The sequence below is a fragment of the Rattus norvegicus genome, chromosome 7 (genome assembly GCF_021556685.1).
Source record: "Rattus norvegicus strain SHRSP/BbbUtx chromosome 7, alternate assembly SHRSP_T2T, whole genome shotgun sequence".
NCBI lineage: Eukaryota > Metazoa > Chordata > Mammalia > Rodentia > Muridae > Rattus > Rattus norvegicus.
This window is the reverse complement of record NC_141540.1, coordinates 96,135,369-96,154,017: the sequence shown is the minus strand read 5'-3', so window position 1 is coordinate 96,154,017 and position 18,649 is coordinate 96,135,369. Positions and strand designations below refer to the sequence as shown.

Here is an 18,649-nt window from a genome sequence, read left to right as displayed (position 1 = left end):
CTGTACTTTCACTCCTTATGAAAAGAAAGGCACAGATAAATGAGCTATTTTTAGTGTTTAACTAAATACTTTAACACTATCACTAAAAAGAAAACATTTCACATCACATTTATTTGGAATTAAAAACATTTTGATGAGTTTGTTGACCGGGATTCTGTCCATACCTCAGTATGCTGAAGTGAGAATAAATCTTACTATTTATTACTTTTTTTCTTTAAAACTAAGGTCTCTCTGTATAGCCCTTGAAGTCATGTGTTCCATGGTACTATGCCCGTGCTTTAATTTCCACATTGTAGTTTTCCAGTTCCCAGAGATGGGCGTAGATGAAATTAGTAATAACAGTTCATTTCAGAAATGAACTGAACTTAGTCTCTAGCCAGGATGTACGGGTTTTGTTGTTGTTGTTTTGTTTTTTAATGCTAAGCAATGTATTAGAAAAAAATCACAGTTTTCATATATTTAAAATAGTTTCAAACTATTTTAGGTTTATTTTGTTTTGTCTTGCTTTTGTTTTTCTTCGACAATCTTGCTATGTGGCTCAGGCTTTCCTCAAACTCTTATGAATCTTCCTGCCTCTCCTTCCTGACCACTGAGGCATGCGCTTCTGCATTTGGTTCTTATTATCATGAAATGATTGCCTACGATATCATTGGATGAAACGTCCCTAGGTCACTGTTTGTCTAGAGACAGTCTCATTGTAGCTCTGGCTGGCACTCTGCTTGCTGTTGTACAGGTGGTGGGGCCTGGGAGAATGGAGCTGCTGAATGAGTCTACAACGTACTCTGCAGCCAGCTGTATACTCTGAGGGTTAAATAGAGTCACGAGTAAAGTATGAGTGCAGTTACAGGTGCAAGCCACACGTGGGAAACAAGCCATTGTTGGCTCCACCTGGCAAGAACAAGTTTTTCCATAGAGGCGTATAAACGATAGCCAGGTATAGTGAATAATCTGAAGTAAACTTACTTCTGTCTGCTATACCTGGGAGGGTCACAAAAGCATATTCCAAAAACAGTTCCATGTTTTCAAAGGAACTGACTAGGGTCACGAGATCCTTGTATTGGTTTCTTATAAGTTTTCTTACAAGCACTCAGAATTCTATTCACAGGACTCCATTCTTGGAACATGAAGCGCTGGGATTACAGATGTGGCCATTGTCCCTGGCTTCTTCATTCATTGGCATAGACGATACTTGCAGTATGCCTTTCCTGTTACCAGTGCTGAAGTATCAGAGGATGACGGGAGCCATTGTCCTGGTGTGCCCATAGTACTGATCAGCATTCACTAGTTTATGCTGACGTACTGTGTAGCGCAGAGTTAGAATTACTGTCAGGAGCTGGCATTGCAGGGCAACATAAACGATTAATTTCTAGATTCAGTTTAGTGGTCCTTGCTGTCTGGTGTGTGAAAGCCATTGGGTTCAGTCTTCAACATTGTACATACATAAAAATAACTATAAAATACTTAACATTTGCTAGGTATAGACACATGAGAGATTATGCTAAGCCTTAATATTTAATTCTTTCTAGGTTTGTGCATAGGAGAAAAAATTTAATTCGGGACAGTTTTATTTTCATTGTGTAAGCTTTTAACATAATCCATTTTAAATTTAATTTTTTAGTACAGTGAACATGTGTAAACTGATCTGCAAAGCCTCCTAGTTTGCAACAGCTATTTTCAACATTATGAAATCTATTATGAACTAAGTCCGCCTCTCTTTGAGTTGGCTATTCTTTCATTTTCAGGTTACCCATTTTTGTTTGCCTCAACTTCTTCCATTACTTAAACATACTACATCATACCTTCACGAAGTTTTTGAATTTTATGAGGAAATTTTGACTTGTCGCTATCCGTACTCCTGTTTTAAGACGGTCTTCATTGATGAGGCTTACGTGGAAGTGGCCGCTTATGCGTCTATGAGCATTTTCAGGTGAGTGTCTCTTCTATCTAAGTTAGAGTAACGATACATGGAAAGGCTACTGCTCATCAGCTTTGATCCAGACTGGTTTTGAACATCAGGTGTGGTTGAGTTTGAGGTACTTTAAAAATGTACCAGTCTAGTGTCTTCTTCCACAGTTAGCATTCATTCACATTTCTCTTTAGTTCTTAATATTTGTGCATGTTTTCCTTACACATTGTAGGTGATTGGTGTGCCTTCTTGGTAGCACCACAAGACTGTACTGCTATCACCAATTTGTTATCAAAATACCATTTTCCCCTTTGTTTTAGCCCTCCTTTTCTGTCCATTTTTTTCAGGGAAACTTCCAAATTTGTAAGTTTTATGTGTCAGGGCCGTTGTTCACTTTTCCTGTCTCTAAAGGCTTTCGTGTGTAATGTCAGACACTAATTCTATGCATTCTTCCGAACACAGTTGGAAGAATTGAATGGAGCAGTGTATTTAGAAGTAAAGCACGGGGAGATTCACTTTCTGGTTTCTGGACACAGTGTCTCCCCACCACATGTTTTAGGCCATCCGTGCCCAGACTGAATGCTGGTTAACTAGAGTGTGCCTCTGCATGCAGCCTGGGCAGAGATTTTTGAAATTAAGTAACCCCATTGTATTGGGATGCATTTCTGATTAACACTGGTTTCTTCCTCACTCCTCAAAATACTGATTTATATTTCTTATTAAAATCAGTACAAAACTCTGTGTTGCCTGCTTTAGGTAGACTGAATTCAGATAAGTTTTGAAAAGATTAGAACATTTTTAAGGCAGATATCCTTTTTATTTCTGTATTGAACTTGAACCTAAAATTATATTGCTTTAGTGTCGTTACTGTGTTTTGACTGACTGACTGCATCTCTTGGTCTGAGTGACTTGACGTCTTTGGCTTTCAGCACAAATCTCCTGCACAGCGCCATGATTATAGATGAGACGCCGCTCACCAGGCGGTGCCTCGCACAGTCTCTAGCACAGCAGTTCTTCGGATGTTTCATCTCCAGAATGTCTTGGTGAGTAATTTCAGAGATACAGTCTGAACCGAAGGATCAGGAAGGCTGGCCTCCCCTCCCTCTGCTTCCCTCCCCTTTCTTCCCTTTTCCTCTTGTCTTGTTCTTTGACGTCTCTTGTGGCCCCTGTTGTCCCCAACCTCACTGTGTGTCTAAGTCTGCCCTTGAACTGATGCTGACACTCCTGCTCCCACCCCCACCCCAAGGTGATCGCTGCTGTACACCACTTGCTTCACTCTTACTTTCCTTCTTGTCTTGCATTGTAAGCTGACGGTTGCCCACAATTTGTAAATGCTGGGATTATTTTGAGAGGCTGTCTGAAGAAGAAAACAATTAGCACAGTCTTATCTTAATTTGTTTATTTAGGCTTTAAAATCAGTATAAGTAGCAGGACATGGAGGCCCTGGCCTTTAACTGGTAGATCTCCGTGAGTTTAAGGCCATTCTGATCTCTGTGGCAAGTTGAGATGAAGTTTCCACAGCATGGTGAGACCCTGTTTAAAAGCAGAACAAAACAGGGGAGTTACTTATATAATTTACCATAAAAATAAGAATTCTGAAAAATGTCTTAGTTGTATACAGTGCGGATTTGAATGTATAGAAAACTAATTAGAATTCTAATGTCAGTGTAGAATATAGAAAAATCTTTGAGGTGATTTTTTAAAGCAGAATAATTATCTCCAACAATAGTGTTAATGATGTAGGAATTTGCCAGTTTTCTAGGAAGCGGAGAAGGGGAAGCCCATTTGGAGCTTGGGTGCACCTCAGAGGTACAGTGATTTCATGTAGGTGCTGGGCTCTCCTTTGGAGCCCCAACACTTAAAAAAAAAAAAAAAAGAGAGAGAGAGAGAGAGAGATCGTCATTTTCTTTAACTTGAGATGACTTTTGTGTTCTTGTCTGTCTGATTTTTGAGAAGGACTTACACTGTCCCTCTGCCTGGCTTAGGAATTGCAGTGTAGAATAGGCTGGCATCAAACTCACAGACATCTGCCTGTCTGCCTGTCTGCCTGTCTGCCTGTCTGCCTGTCTGCCTGTCTGTCTGCTGGGATTGCAATGGAAGTCAGACACTTGGCCACTTGGGGTTAATTTAAAGCTCTGTACAAACCTTCCTTGAGACTGTAATTTCTTTTTTATTTTAAAAATGTAAGAGTCTACTTACTTTATTTTTACAAATATAATGTTACTTTTGTGTGTGATGGATGTATGTCAGTAAATGAGTGGTTGGTACCGATTGGATTGCCGTTTCCCTGGAAAAAGTACAACCATTAAATAGTTCAGCTTAAGGATACCATAAAACCCAGGATATGAAAAGTATGCCTACATGTCACAATAAAGAACATGGGGTTGGAGTTGCTAGAGAGCTTACGCATGCCTGTCACTGATAAACATTTCCAGTCCAAGAGCGTGCATTTTGTTTTGATCTTTGAGATAACATCTTACGTAGTCTAAGATGTTCTTGAACTCACCTATAACACTGAGGGTAACCTTGAATTCTTGACTAGTTTACATCTCCCTCCAAGTGCAGAGAATGTGCTAGAACACCTAATAAATGTGAACTTTTGAATTAAGCAGCCCTGAGTGTGGGCAAGTACTTGTTTAGTGGCAGCCAATCTGAAGAGTGTGTGAAGAGAGGTACCACTATCCGAGTGACCACACTGCTAAGTTCAAAAGCATCGCGAGCTTTGCTTTTCTTCAAACTCAGAACTGCAAACATACTGGGACATCACTATCATTGAGCTACACTATCCCAGCCCACACAGACACAAGCTCTGTCCGGAACAGTTCCTGTTAGGGGATTCAGAGGAAGACTACTGACTACATACAGGCCTTATAATATGCATTTAATTTTTAGCAATCTTAAAATTAAAGGTCTAGCCAGATGTGAAGAAGGCTGGATGAGCAACTCAGCCTAAAGGATGTGAGGAACTTGATAATTTGTTAATACCCTGCAGTTGCCTAAAGATAACAATGGCCCATATCACACTAGTCTTTTTGTCCCTGCTTGTATAGGCTTTCACTAAAGTGAAATTAATAGTTGTATTGTCTTTCCTTAGGTCTGATGAGTGGGTGCTGAAGGGAATTTCAGGTTATATTTATGGACTGTGGATGAAGAAAACGTTTGGTGTCAATGAGTACCACCATTGGATTAAAGAGGTAAACAAGAGAGGGATTTGTTTTCCTCTCGTAAGTCAGTAATAGATGATAATGTTTTCTGATTTCCACACCTTCTGTCTTTTATTTTATTCCATTTATTCACTTACTTTGTGTGTAGGGGCAGTGCACATGCTAGGGTGCTTGTGTGCTCAGAAGACAATTTCCTGAAGTTGCTCCTCTCCTTACACTGAGTTCAGGAAATCAAGCTCAGGTGCTCAGGCTTTTCGGCAAACTCGTTTACCCACTGAGCCATCTTGCTAGCCCCCTTGTCCTCTGTTTTCCTGATTGTAAAGTGCTTTTAAAATATCACTTGAAAAATAGCTAACTCTTTTCAAGTAAAATGAAAATTATATCATGGAAAAAATGGTTATAACTGAGCTTCCCACGCTTGTTTCCAAGTCTTACTGAGGAGGGGTGGTGTAGTGACAGCGTCTGCTTCACTGGAGACAGAGGCTCAAGCCGTGTGAAGGGCGTCATGCGCACAGTAGCTCCTTCTGTATCAAGTAATCTTCAGTACCTACCGTATGCTCTCTGTCATTGGCACATATATTCCTGCTACTTAAAGATGAAGGCAAAGAACATAGAGAGTTCAGTGGTATCATTGGATTTGATTAGATTCCTAAATTCATTGTTTTCAGGTAGAAGATCCCCACCTTAATATCATTATTAAATTAATACTCTAAGGGTTCATACATTCCTGGGTTTTATGGTATCCTTAGCACTGGTAGAACCTATTACTCTTCGTTTCAGATGAAGGGAATAACCCTTACACTGTGTAATACAGTAGTGCTGTGATTAAGCATAGTACTGACTCTCAGTTCTCTTACTACCCCACTTCCCATGTGAAGAAACTAAGGCACGTAGTTATTATTTAATATAAAGTACTGGCTAGTCATCTGCACTGTCAGCATCCAGTTACCTTTTAACCATCTCACGATGCTGCCTGCCACTTTTCTCTGCTGTCTGATACCATTTAAACTCTGAGAATGTCCAGAATAGTTTTGATGTTGTCTTTTTCAGCTTTTCTTTCTTCCGTTTTTTCTTTCAACTTTAATGGTTATTATACGTTAGAGAAGAACAGAGTCATTTTAAGTTGACATATTATTAACATCACTCAATTAACTTGCTTTTGGTTGCCTTAGTTCTCAGATGCAAAATACTGAGAAGGAATAAATCAATTTAGAGGACACATCAGAGAGGCTGAGAAGAGTCATTAGGAAAAGTTGCTGAGCTGCTGGCGAGCCCTGAAGTCACAAAATACAGGGAAATTTTTGAATCTTAGCATTCAGCCAGCGTGTGTAGCTTGGTCTGTTTATAAAACAACGAGCTATTCTCCAGATACAGTTTGCTTATCTTACATTTGCATCTGACTCCAGGAAAGAGAATTTGTGGCCTAATCCTAATGATCATTGTATGAAGAAGTTTTCCCTGACTCTTGCTTTTGTGTCTTTTTTAGGAACTCGATAAAATAGTGGCATATGAACTGAAAACTGGGGGAGTTTTACTGCATCCCATATTTGGTGGTGGAAAAGAAAAGGATAAGTATGTGTGATATTAAAAACCTCGTTTATGGGCTGCCTCTCGCAGGCGCATGTGTGTCCCTTAAGGCCGGCTGAGGCCAGAACCGTAGTGATAGTGTGATGCCGTAGACTGCATTTATCATCCCTCTCTGCATTTTTGTTGCATCACGTGAGATGACTGTAGCTGAATTTAAGCCTAGAAATGGGAGGCTTTTCTGTTTGATATGCTGAGTTTTCTAGTTAATTGTTGTCATACTAGCTTTGATAAAACTCAAACAAATCTATGGAAGTAGTTGTTTTGCTTATTGCTCTGGTTAACCTGAATCGTCAACCTTATTCAACTGAGGAACACCCAGGAGAGAAGATGTCGCAGGAGGATCGAACAGGCAAGAAGCTCCTTGAATGTGGGCACAGTGTGCTGTAGCTTTTGGAGGTACAGGGCCAGATGAAGTGAAAGAGAGATGGAACCCTACAGTTTCCCCTGCTTCCCGTGAGACAGGAGCTGTGCTCAGCCCTGTTCTTCCCAGCAGGAGGACTAAGCTGAGACACAGTAAATCCTTCCATTTCCCAGGCATTTTGCTCAGGTTTTTGTTCCAGATAAAAAAAAGTTTTAACACAGAAAATTTGTACCAGAGGTAGAGCTGTTACAGTCTCTAATCTTAACTGTGTTTCTTAAGCATTTGGAACTGAATTTTGAAAGGAATTCAGAACAGCTTGGAGACGTAGGTGTCAGTATCTCTAGACTGCTCTAAGTTGAGTGGACGATTCTGTTAGGAGCTCAGAAGATCAGATGCCGAGGGAAATACGGGCAGTGAAGACCAACTCAGGAGGTTTACGATATGATTAAGAACTCTACTTGGAATTGGGTGAGGGGCCATGCACGGCACATTATAGCAAAGAACAGATCTACGTTTGCCTTCCTGAGATTTCAAGGGAGCCCAGTTAGTAAGCTTTGGTACAGATTTTGCTGGCTGCTTTTAGACAGATTTCCTGTGAAAATTATGAGCAAAAAACCTTGTTTGCTCAGAAAAGAAACACAAAAAAAGAAACATAAAGGGAGGTGGTAGCCAAAGAGATTAAGACCATTAGAAGAAGAAAGTACTTTGCCCCTAGAGAATAGAAAAGACCCCTGGAGGCCATCTTATGAAGTGCCTGTACCCAACCTGCCATGGGAGTAAGGAAAAAGATTATAATTGACTGGAAAGAGTTTGCTTTGAGGAGAAAGCGTTAGAGCCCCCTGATTACATCTGGCTCTTCAGGACATGTTTGTCTGAGTTCAGCATGTGGATACCCACAGGCCATATAACTGAAGTCCAGGAATGCCTGGCTAGTGATTGAGCTGGTAGCAGGCCTTCTTGTCAGCTGCATGATGGCTTATAGGTATGGAGGCCTCAACCCAGATTTCAGTGGAAGACTTGGGAGGCAAGATTAGGATCCCTCCAGTAGTCTCTGAGACAGCAGGGCATAAGGATGTGGGATTGAAGCCATGGATGGCGTCAGACTCAGGAAGCTGGAGATGTGGGAAAGCTGCAAGCAGCCGGACCATCCCAAGACAGAAGTGTGTGTGCCATCAAAGGGAGGTAGCTAGTGCCATGCCGCATAAGAACTTAAAACCCATGCCTGACTCCTATTGTCTGTCCGTCCATCTCTCCATCCTAGGTGCTGGACCTGGCACGATAATAGCCATGTTTTCTGCTGTGCGGGTGGGGTTTTTCCTTTGTTCCTATTGTTCTGCTATTCTGTGTGTCTGCTGAGGAATAGCCGTGCTTATTCAGCCATGACAGTGGTCATGGTCTAGGAACACAGAAAGATGCAGGTTTCCACAGATACAGTAGTCCAGTGTGGGAGCTGTTCCATGAAGTTTATGTTAACAAAACAAAGTCATAAATCAGCATCCTTTTCAATACACACTTAGTACTCAGTATCAAACCTAGGGATTCTTACATACATTATCAATTGAGCTGTATCCCTGCCTTGTGCTTGGGTTTTTCTTTTTTTAAACTTGTTTTCTGTGTATGGGTGAAACTGAATTTGGAAGGAATACCACACAGATATTGGTTGTGGGAGTATAATTTGATCAACTCAATACTCTAGTCTATGTATAGAACTATAAAGAAACTGCTTTTTGGGTATTTGTTATACAAAAATACTTGTGTAAAATTTAACGTAGCAATTTAGAATCGTGGAAAGTTATGAACAGCTTAAATTGTTTATGTTAAATGTAAAGTGTCTTGTCTACTTTTTTCTTTACTAGTGAGCGTTATTATTTTTTTTTCAGCCCCGCATCTCACCTCCACTTTTCAATAAAGCATCCACATACACTGTCTTGGGAATACTACACTATGTTTCAGTGTAAAGCTCACCTCGTGATGAGACTGATTGAAAACAGAATCAGCATGGAATTTATGCTGCAAGTAAGTGCTAACACTAAGAACTTAACAACATTAAAGGGATTGGAGTCTTCTGAAACCTCAGAGCCTATTCCTAGTGGCACAGCTCCTCCAGCAAGGCCACACCTCCTAGTCCTCAAGCAGCCACCAGCAGTTGACCAAGTGTTCGGATGCCTGAGACTCATGGAGGACATTTCATTTCACCTCCTCCCTGTCTCCCATAGTCTTGTGGCCCTGTCATCATGCAAAATACCTCCAGTCCAACTTCAAAAGTCTGTTAAAGTCAAAACACTGTTTCTGCATCCAAAAGGCCTTCTGAGACTCAAGGAAATCTTATTTATAACCCTCTAAAGTCAAAAGCAAATTGCACACTTCTAGCAGACAGTAGCATAGAATACACAGTGACACTCTAAAAAGGAGACATTGAGGCCTAGTGTAAAAGGGCTTAGTTGGCTCTGCCCGTCAGCTTTGCTGCCTTCAACAACTTCTGTCTCTTGAGCTTGTTCCATGTGTGTGCAGCTCACTTGGTGGCTGTCCATGGCTCTGGCACAACTCAGGTTCATACGGATAGCGTCATAAAATGGCTTCTGAAGGCCTCCGTACAGGGAGGGACTCCTTTGCCACACACCTGCCTTCAGGTGCTCTACTTAACCCCAGAGGAAGATGCTACAACACATTACTTTATTGCTACTGTTAAACGTTGCTCTGTTTTAAAGTAAGTTTTAGTGTAAGTACTTACAGTATAGGAAATGAAGTAGTAGAGTCAAGATAGATGGATTACTCGTGTAAATATTTATCTTTTTGCTTTTCGGCACCTTCTCCCTCCTTCCCCATTCTGTCCCGTCCCGTCCCTTCCCTTCCCTCCCCTCCCCTTTCCTTTCCTTTCCTTCCCTTCCCTTCCCTTCCCTTCCCTTCCCTTCCCTTCCTTTCCTTTTTTTATTTTTCTTATTTTTTGAGATGCTGAGGATCAAATATGACCTTGTATCCATTAGGCAAATGCTTTATCACTGAGGTGCATTCTTGTCGTAGTTAGGGTTTTACTGCTGTGAACAGACACCATGACCAAGGCAACTCTTACAAAGGAAACATTTGGCCCGGAACAAGGAACCTGGCTTACAGATTCAGAGGTTCAGTCCATTATCATCAAAGCAGGAGCAAGGCAGCATCCAGGCAGACCTGGGGCTGGAGGAGCTGAGAGTTCCACCTCTTGTTCTGAAGGCAGCTAGCAGAAGACTGTCTTCCAGACAGCTAGGACAAGGGTCTCGAAGCCCACGCCCATGGTGACACACCTACTCCAAGGCCACATGTACTCCAACAAGGTTACACCTCCTAATAGTGCCACACCCTGGGCCAAGCATGTACAAACCATCAAAACTCCCAAATTGATATTAAAAACATCAGCTAGCTTCCTCTTCCAATGATTTATTTATGATTTTTTAAAATATTTATTTATTATGTATACAGAGTTCTACCTGCAGGTACACTTGCATACCAGAAGAGAGAATCAGATCCCATTACAGATGGTTATGAGCTATCGTATGGTTGGTGGGAGTTGAACTCAGAACCTCTGGAAGAGCACCAGTGCTCTTAACCACTGAGCCATCTCTCCAGCCCCCTTGATAACATTCTTTTTTTTTTTTGGTTCTTTTTTTTTTTTCGGAGCTGGGGACCGAACCCAGGGCCTTGCGCTTCCTAGGCAAGCGCTCTACCACTGAGCTATATCCTCAACCCCCCCTTGATAACATTCTTAAAGACAGGCTTAAAGCAAAAACTTAAAAAAAAAAATCATTTTTGCTGAGGGGCTTAATGTGGATGGGGCCTTGGGTTTAATCCCTGATATAAAGATAGAAATATAAGTTATTTCTAAAGATTGAAGAACAGAAATGTAAAATGAGAAAAGTGTGCCGTGAAAGGGTATTTGTCCTTTTTAGAATGGTATAGATGTTAACTAGTATTGCCATTGATGAATTTCCTCTTATAATGCTGGTGAGCCATGATGGTCTCACGTGTGCTAGATAAATCTATCCCGCTGAGCCTCAGGTCCACTCCTCTCCCAATCCCCCCTTTTAAAGTAGAACACATGAGATTTATGACATGTCTGACTTGAGAGTACCATGCTCTCTCCTAATGAGTATTATTAGTTTTGAATTCCTGTGTAAGATTTGGCAGGTATTACATATTGTACTTGTAGTTCTTAATAAATGGTATTGTGTCTAGCACACTGATAGCATTCAGTAATGTTTCTATGAGCAGTGTTCTTATATCCTATTTAAATATTTGTGTGTTCCTCTTCTTTATAGTATCTAACCTGAAAAATGTATGTTACATAATTGTTAACCGTCCATAAATGATCACATGACATGCCAGTGCAGACTGGGTGCAGTGTGCAGTTGGAAACAGTGTTATATGCCCTTCTGTCTTTGCAGGTTTTCAATAAACTATTAAGTCTGGCCAGTACCGCTTCATCCCAGAAGTTCCAGTCACATATGTGGAGCCAGATGCTGGTCTCCACCTACGGGTTTTTGAAGTCCATTTCCAATGTCTCTGGCAAAGACATCCAGCCCTTAATAAAGCAGTGGGTGTATCCTTTTCAGAAGCAGCTCAACAACATGGGGCGGGAATAAGCTGTGTGGAAGATGGAGAGAGCGGCAGTCCATTGTTATTTCTTAAAAGACTAGAAATAACGAGCTGTGACTTGTATCTTCTAAAGACCGTTCAAAGGAATTGAATTATGTATTCGTATGTAAACACTGGTGTCTCCATTTGTAAATTTTGGCATATTTTTTACTCCTTTTGAGCAGAAAGTAGGTTCCTTGGTGCCTAAGGTAAATACTCCAGCAGTCTGCCTTATAGCATTACTTATGAGGTGAAATGGTCTGGTGACTTTGAAATATGCTCGGGCTTGGCACAACTTGAATGGTATCTTAGGACTTGGGCAATTCTTAAATTTTTCACTTCAAGGTACTATTAAGAATCCAGTAGAGTGGCATTACTTTCAAAATACAATCTTGTCAATGTTTCAGAAATTTTCTTTAATCTGGGAAACATTTTTTCAAAAGAGTTTTGAATATTTTGCCACCTGGGATATAATGAAGCTTACTTTGAGACTTTGATCTAGTGGGAATACATTTGAAAATTATTAATATAATAGTTTTTTGGGTTTTTTGTTTCATTTTGTTTTTTGCACATTTTTATTTCAGTATGTAAAATTTCCTTTACAATCTTTTAGAGACCAGAGTGGAGTGGTAAAGTTTTATGGAAGTTTTGCATTTAATAGAAAACGAAATGTTTTAGAACTAGAAATAAAACAAGATTACACATCTCCTGGCACCCAGAAGTACGTGGTAAGTGCTTTTCTACGGGAGCATGCTGCTTTGTTGTCTCCAGGTCCAGGGGTGGAGGGGCTCTCAAGCTGGGGTGACAGGTGAATCTGAAGTGAGCATGTGCTTAGGGAAGAGTATGGACAGACTTCAGAGCTTGCATCTCCCCTTGCTTCCCCGTCCCTGACACCAGCTGCCATTGTACTTCTGGCAGTACGTATTTTATATAGCATCATTTTATATCTTAGCTGTCTTTAAATGTAAGGCTATGCATTGGCCATTTTCCACCAGTCTTTAAATGGTATGTTGTTGCTGTTGTTTTTTTTAAAGGGACCACTTAAAGTGACAGTGCAAGAGTTAGACGGCTCCTTCAACCATACCTTGCAAATTGAAGAAAACAGCCTTAAACATGACATACCCTGCCACTCCAAAAGCAGAAGGTAGGCAGTGAGTCCTGACTGTACGCTGGAGATGAACTGCGAATCCCGTGTGTGAAAACGCCTAAGTAAAAGTCCAGTTACACAGTACAGGGAGGACGTCTTACCTGCTAGCGTGTGCTCCTGGGCCGCACGCATCAAAGCAGCAAAGCCATGCATACTTTCTTATTCTGAGACCGGATCTTATGCCACTCTACCATCCTTGATCTTACTCCTGCCTCCCAAGTGTCAGAATTACAGGCCTGCGCCCCAGCACACGCGCCTAGCTCTTGCTTTCTGTTGTTGGAGCCTTTGACTTTGCAATTGAGTATTTTTATATTTATTTAACTTATGTTTAGGACAGGGTCTCACACTGTTTTCTGGACTGCTCTAGAACTGCATACTGCCTCTGCCTCCCAAGTACTGCAGTCATATGCTTATGACACCATGTCTCGCTGTAATTTTTGAGAGCCTTATGTATTCCAGGCTGGTTTGCTTTCCATTAACCTTTAATAATAATAAAAAAATTCAGCATCCATTTTTTCTAGCTTCAAGGTAGATTGTTGTTTTTAAACTCCCATGTCAGTGTTCACTCTTTGACTTATCTTTTAGTGTTTCATGAAGCCATTTATTTGAAGTCTGCCTGCTCAGTATCTCCATTCATATTTGGACATCTCGCAATTTGTTGTACTTTTCTTTAAATACAGGAATAAGAAGAAGAAAATCCCACTGATGAATGGGGAAGAAGTCGATATGGATCTTTCTGCAATGGAGTAAGTTACTTAAAAGTATGTGATTACTTTTGAAATGTATGTTTTAAAAACTATTTATAGCCAAGAGAAACTGTTAGAAAAAAATTTAAATAAAATTATAACTTTAAATATGTAAAATCATGTTCAGACTGGATGAGACATAAAGAGGAAATGCAGGAGTGGAGGTGTGGGCACAGCCTCACCCTTGGCCCTCTCTTGCTTCCTTGAGGAGTATTTCTCACATTGATATGCATGTGACTCATGGGGGCAATCTTAAAGATTTATTTATTTATTATATATAAGTACACTGTAGCTGTCTTCAGATACACCAGAAGAGGGCATCAGAACTCTTTACAGATGGTTGTGAGCCACCATGTGGTTGCTGGGAATTGAACTCGTGACCTCTGGAAGAGCAGTCAGGTGCTCTTAACCACTGAGCCATCTCTCCAGCCCTCATGGGGGCAATCTTAAAACGCCGTTTTTACTTCCCTCCGTTATTTGTGGGCTGTTGATTATGTTTGGGACAGTACTCCAGAGCACGTTGAGGCTTTCGTGTTTGCAGACCGTTTGAGTGCTACTCCTCTAAATTGTGTATTGAGTTGTGGTTTCTTGAGACAAGGTCTTCGTAACCCAGGTGGTTTTCCTTAGCCAGCCCCCCCCCCCCTTTAAATTTTTAAATTGATTTTATACACGTGTGTGTTTTGTTTGCACATGTGTCTGTGCATGATGTGCATGCCTGGGTCTGTGGGTGCTGAAAATCGAACCTGTGTCCTCTGTAAGATCAATGTGAGTTCTTAACACTGAGCTGTGGCTCTAGACTCTGGACTTGAATTATTGATTCTCCTGCTCCCAATTCCCTCTACCCAGTAAGTACTAAACTGAATTAGTATCACAAGTGGTATTATTTTGATTAAAATATGATATAAACTTCAGCTTTACTTTGCATATTAAATACATGAGAATAAACCGGTGGTCCTTAAAATTATAACTTTAGAGCTTTCTTGAGAAAAGTAGCTGTGTGCCAAGCATTTAAGTATCAATTAAAGTTAGTCCAGCAGAATAAATGCTTTCTTTTATATCTATCTATGTATCTATCTATATATCTATATCTATATATTTTAAATTTCCAATAAGGGATGTTTATACTGTAGGCATTTTTAAGTTATAGAAAGTTAAAAAAAGACGGTTCATATTGTTTGTGTATTGATGTTTCATAATTGCAGATAAGATGCCCAAAAAAATATTTTCAGTGGAAAATTTATTTGGTATTCTATGTGACAACTCTTCATATCTTGAAGATCTTGTTAGAAAGATTGTGAGAAAGTTAGCATAACGTAGTGAAAAGCTGGTTGAGGTTTTAAGATATAGCTATAATAAATTTCAACAGCGTGAATATAGTGTGTCTAGAGCAGAGTCTGAGTGGTGTCTGCTTGTTTCTCTTTCCCAAAGGTAAGTGTTAAAATTGTACTTTCTCTTAGTGCGGACTCCCCTTTGCTGTGGATAAGGATAGACCCAGATATGTCTGTCCTGAGGAAGGTGGAGTTTGAGCAGGCTGACTTTATGTGGCAGTATGAGCTCCGCTATGAGAGAGATGTTGTTGCTCAGCAGGAATCCATCTTGGCCTTGGAAAAGTTCCCCACGCCCGCATCGCGCCTCGCGCTCACTGATATACTAGAGCAAGAGCAGTGTTTCTACCGAGTGAGGATGTCAGCATGCTTCTGCCTTGCAAAGGTGAGGAGGTTACCAGGAGAACGAAGATTGCCAGAGACTGGTGTGCACTTCACACCGAGGCTCCAAAAATGAGTTAGAACTCAGCAGAGTGTTTTTCTTGGTACCAGTTCCTTTGAAATCTTGTACCATATGCTTCTAACAGCACTGATTTGAAAGAAACATGTTTGATATAAAATGGATATGTACCAAAATATCATTATTGTCAAACTGAAAACCAAGGAGAAATTTTCCATTTTTAAATTGCCAACTATATTTTTATGCTAAAAAATTTTTGGCTAGAAACTCAATGATTGGGGGCTTGAGAGGCAACTCACGGGTCAAGAGTCGGGTCCTGAGTTCAATTTGAAGTAGCCACATGGTTTCTCACATCCCTCCGTAATGAAATCCATGCCCTCTTCTGGCCTGCAGGCATGCATGCCAACAACAGAGCACTCATAATTAAGTAAATCTTTAAATAATGAAAAGAAATTGTGATTGTAATGATTTATGTTTTTACATGAAAATATATAAAATTAACAAATCTTAATTGTGGTAGTTATTTTGGTTTCAGAATTAAAATTAGTGATAATCTATAATAATTGGCTCTATATTTTAACATTCTAGAAAGTTAATTTAACAGTAAACAGTCTCTCTCTCTCTCCCTCTCAATCTGGCTTTTTAGGACAGGTATGTTTTTTCGTGTGTGTATGCCTTGGCTGTTCTAGAGCTCACTGTATAGATCAGGCTGGCCTGGACTTCACAGATGCTCCTCCTCTCCTCCTGAGTGCTGGATGAATGCGTTCTTCACTGCCGCTCAGCTCTAAGCCGTGTTTAGATTAAAAAGAGTGGGTGCAGAAGTCTGCAGACAGAGCAGAGCAGAGACACTGCCTACCTAGATAGCTTTACCCCATTTCAGCAAATGCTAAGCTTTATATTGGCTTTAGTGATGACAGGCAGCTGCTTTTCTGTGCTCCCAGATACTAGAAAGAAAGTGGGACTATTTGCTAGGGATGTATTTCACTGCGTTCCAGAGTGTCTTGTGAGTTTTGTTAAAATCATAGCAGAGCCATAAAACTATGACATAAAGCATTTAATCATTATTTCCTTTATCTCAGGTACTTTTTATATGCCCTTAAAATTTCACTATTATAGGAATTTTTTCTAAAGGATTTTTCTTCACTTTAATTTTTATTAAAGCAAGATTTTCTTTTCCCCCCAATGTTAACTGGTTTTATTTCCATCTGGGTGCTACTTTATTTTTTTAATTTTTATTTTTATTAACTTGAGTATTTCTTATTTACATTTTGATTGTTATTCCCTTTCCCGGTTTCCAGGCCAACATCCCCCTAACCCCCCCTTTCCTTATGGGTGTTCCCCTCCCCATCCTCCCCCCATTACTGCCCTCCCCACAACAATCATGTTCACTGGGGGTTCAGTCTTAGCAGGACCCAGGGCTTCCCCTTACACTGGTGCTCTTACTAGGATATTCATTGCTACCTATGAGGTCAGAGTCCAGGGTCAGTCCATGTATAGTCTTTAGGTAGTGGCTTAGTCCCTGGAAGCTCTGGTTGGTGGTCATTGTTGTTCATATGGGGTCTCGAGCCCCTTCAAGCTCTTCCAGTCCTTTCTCTGATTCCTTCAACGGGGGTCCCGTTCTCAGTTCAGTGGTTTGCTGCTGGCATTCGCCTCTGTATTTGCTGTATTCTGGCTGTGTCTCTCAGAAGAGATCTACATCCGGTTCCTGTCAGCCTGCACTTCTTTGCTTCATCCATCTTGTCTAATTGGGTGGCTGTATATGTATGGGGCACATGTGGGGCAGGCTCTGAATGGGTGTTCCTTCTGCCTCTGTTTTAATCTTTGCCTCCCTATTCCCTGCCAAGGGTATTCTTGTTCCCCTTTTAAAGAAGGAATGAAGCATTCACATTTTGATCATCCGTCTTGAGTATCATGTGTTCTGTGCATCTAGGGTAGTAATTCAAGCATTTGGGCTAATAGCCACTTATCAATGAGTGCATATCATGTGTGTTTTTCTGTGATTGGGTTACCTCACTCAGGATGATATTTTCCAATTCCCTCCATTTGCCTATGAATTTCATAAAGTCATTGTTTTTGATAGCTGAGTAATATTCCATTGTGTAGATGTACCACATTTTCTGTATCCATTCCTCTGTTGAAGGGCATCTGGGTTCTTTCCAGCTTCTGGCTATTATAAATAAGGCTAAAGCAAGATATTTTACAATCCTTATTATATGTCCTTGATAAAGCTATCAATTCTCTTAGATTTAGAGTTTTGTACTTTGATGAAAGTCTTTTTTCCCCAGAGTCTCTAATACACTTAATTTATTTTTATATTTAATTTTGTGAATTTGTTGTTTTGCATCAAGTATCCTAGATCTAGCTTTGCTTAACTTAAATATAGCATTTGCTTGGTACATATAGGTCTGTGTTTCTTTTCTTTTTTATCTTTGTACCTTTTTTCTTGCAATTAAGATTGAGGTATTTACATATTCTTTTTTTTTTTTAATTTTTTTTTTTTTATTAACTTGAGTATTTCTTATATACATTTCAAGTGTTATTCCCTTTCCCGGTTTCCGGGCAAACATCACCCTCCCCCCTCCCCTTCCTTATGGGTGTCCCCCTCCCAACCCTCCCCCCATTGCTGCCCTCCCCCCATAGTCTAGTTCACTGGGGGTTCAGTCTTAGCAGGACCCAGGGCTTCCCCTTCCACTGGTGCTCTTACTAGGATATTCATTGCTACCTATGGGGTCAGAGTCCAGGGTCAGTCCATGTATAGTATTTAGGTAGTGGCTTAGTCCCTGGAAGCTCTGGTTGCTTGGCATTGTTGTACTTTTGGGGTCTCGAGCCCCTTCAAGCTCTTCCAGTTCTTTCTCTGATTCCTTCAACGGGGGACCTATTCTCAGTTCAGTGGTTTGCTGCTGGCATTCGCCTCTGTATTTGCTGTATTCTGGCTGTGTCTCTCAGGAGCGATCTACATCCGGCTCCTGTCGGTCTGCACTTCTTTGCTTCATCCATCTTGTCCAATTGGGTGGCTGTATATGTATGGGCCACCTGTGGGGCAGGCTCTGAATGGGTGTTCCTTCAGTCTCTGTTTTAATCTTTGCCTCTCCCTTCCCAGCCAAGGGTATTCTTTTTCCTCATTTAAAGAAGGAGTGAAGCATTCACATTTTGATCATCCGTCTTGAGTTTCGTTTGTTCTAGGGATCTAGGGTAATTCAAGCATTTGGGCTAATAGCCACTTATCAATGAGTGCATAACATGTATGTCTTTCTGTGATTGGGTTAGCTCACTCAGGATGATATTTTCCAGTTCCAACCATTTGCCTACGAATTTCCTAAACTCGTTGTTTTTGATAGCTGAGTAATATTCCATTGATTTACATATTCTTTATCCGTGTAGCCTGTATTTCTCTCTGTGTGCCCA

General features: G+C 40.6%; 1 protein-coding gene across 6 annotated transcripts in view; it reads left to right on the top strand.

The window, feature by feature from the left end:
- Taf2 (TATA-box binding protein associated factor 2) overlaps positions 1-18,649 on the top strand; it is a 56,603-nt gene that overhangs the window by 9,337 nt on the left and 28,617 nt on the right. For all 6 annotated transcript variants that reach the window (XM_087555593.1, XM_087555590.1, XM_087555588.1 and 3 more), the window contains 10 exon segments: positions 1,743-1,927; positions 2,836-2,949; positions 5,001-5,100; positions 6,557-6,642; positions 8,899-9,034; positions 11,437-11,591; positions 12,240-12,354; positions 12,661-12,770; positions 13,454-13,519; positions 14,977-15,229. In XM_087555593.1, the coding sequence (XP_087411719.1) occupies positions 1,743-1,927; positions 2,836-2,949; positions 5,001-5,100; positions 6,557-6,642; positions 8,899-9,034; positions 11,437-11,591; positions 12,240-12,354; positions 12,661-12,770; positions 13,454-13,519; positions 14,977-15,229 (1,320 nt within the window).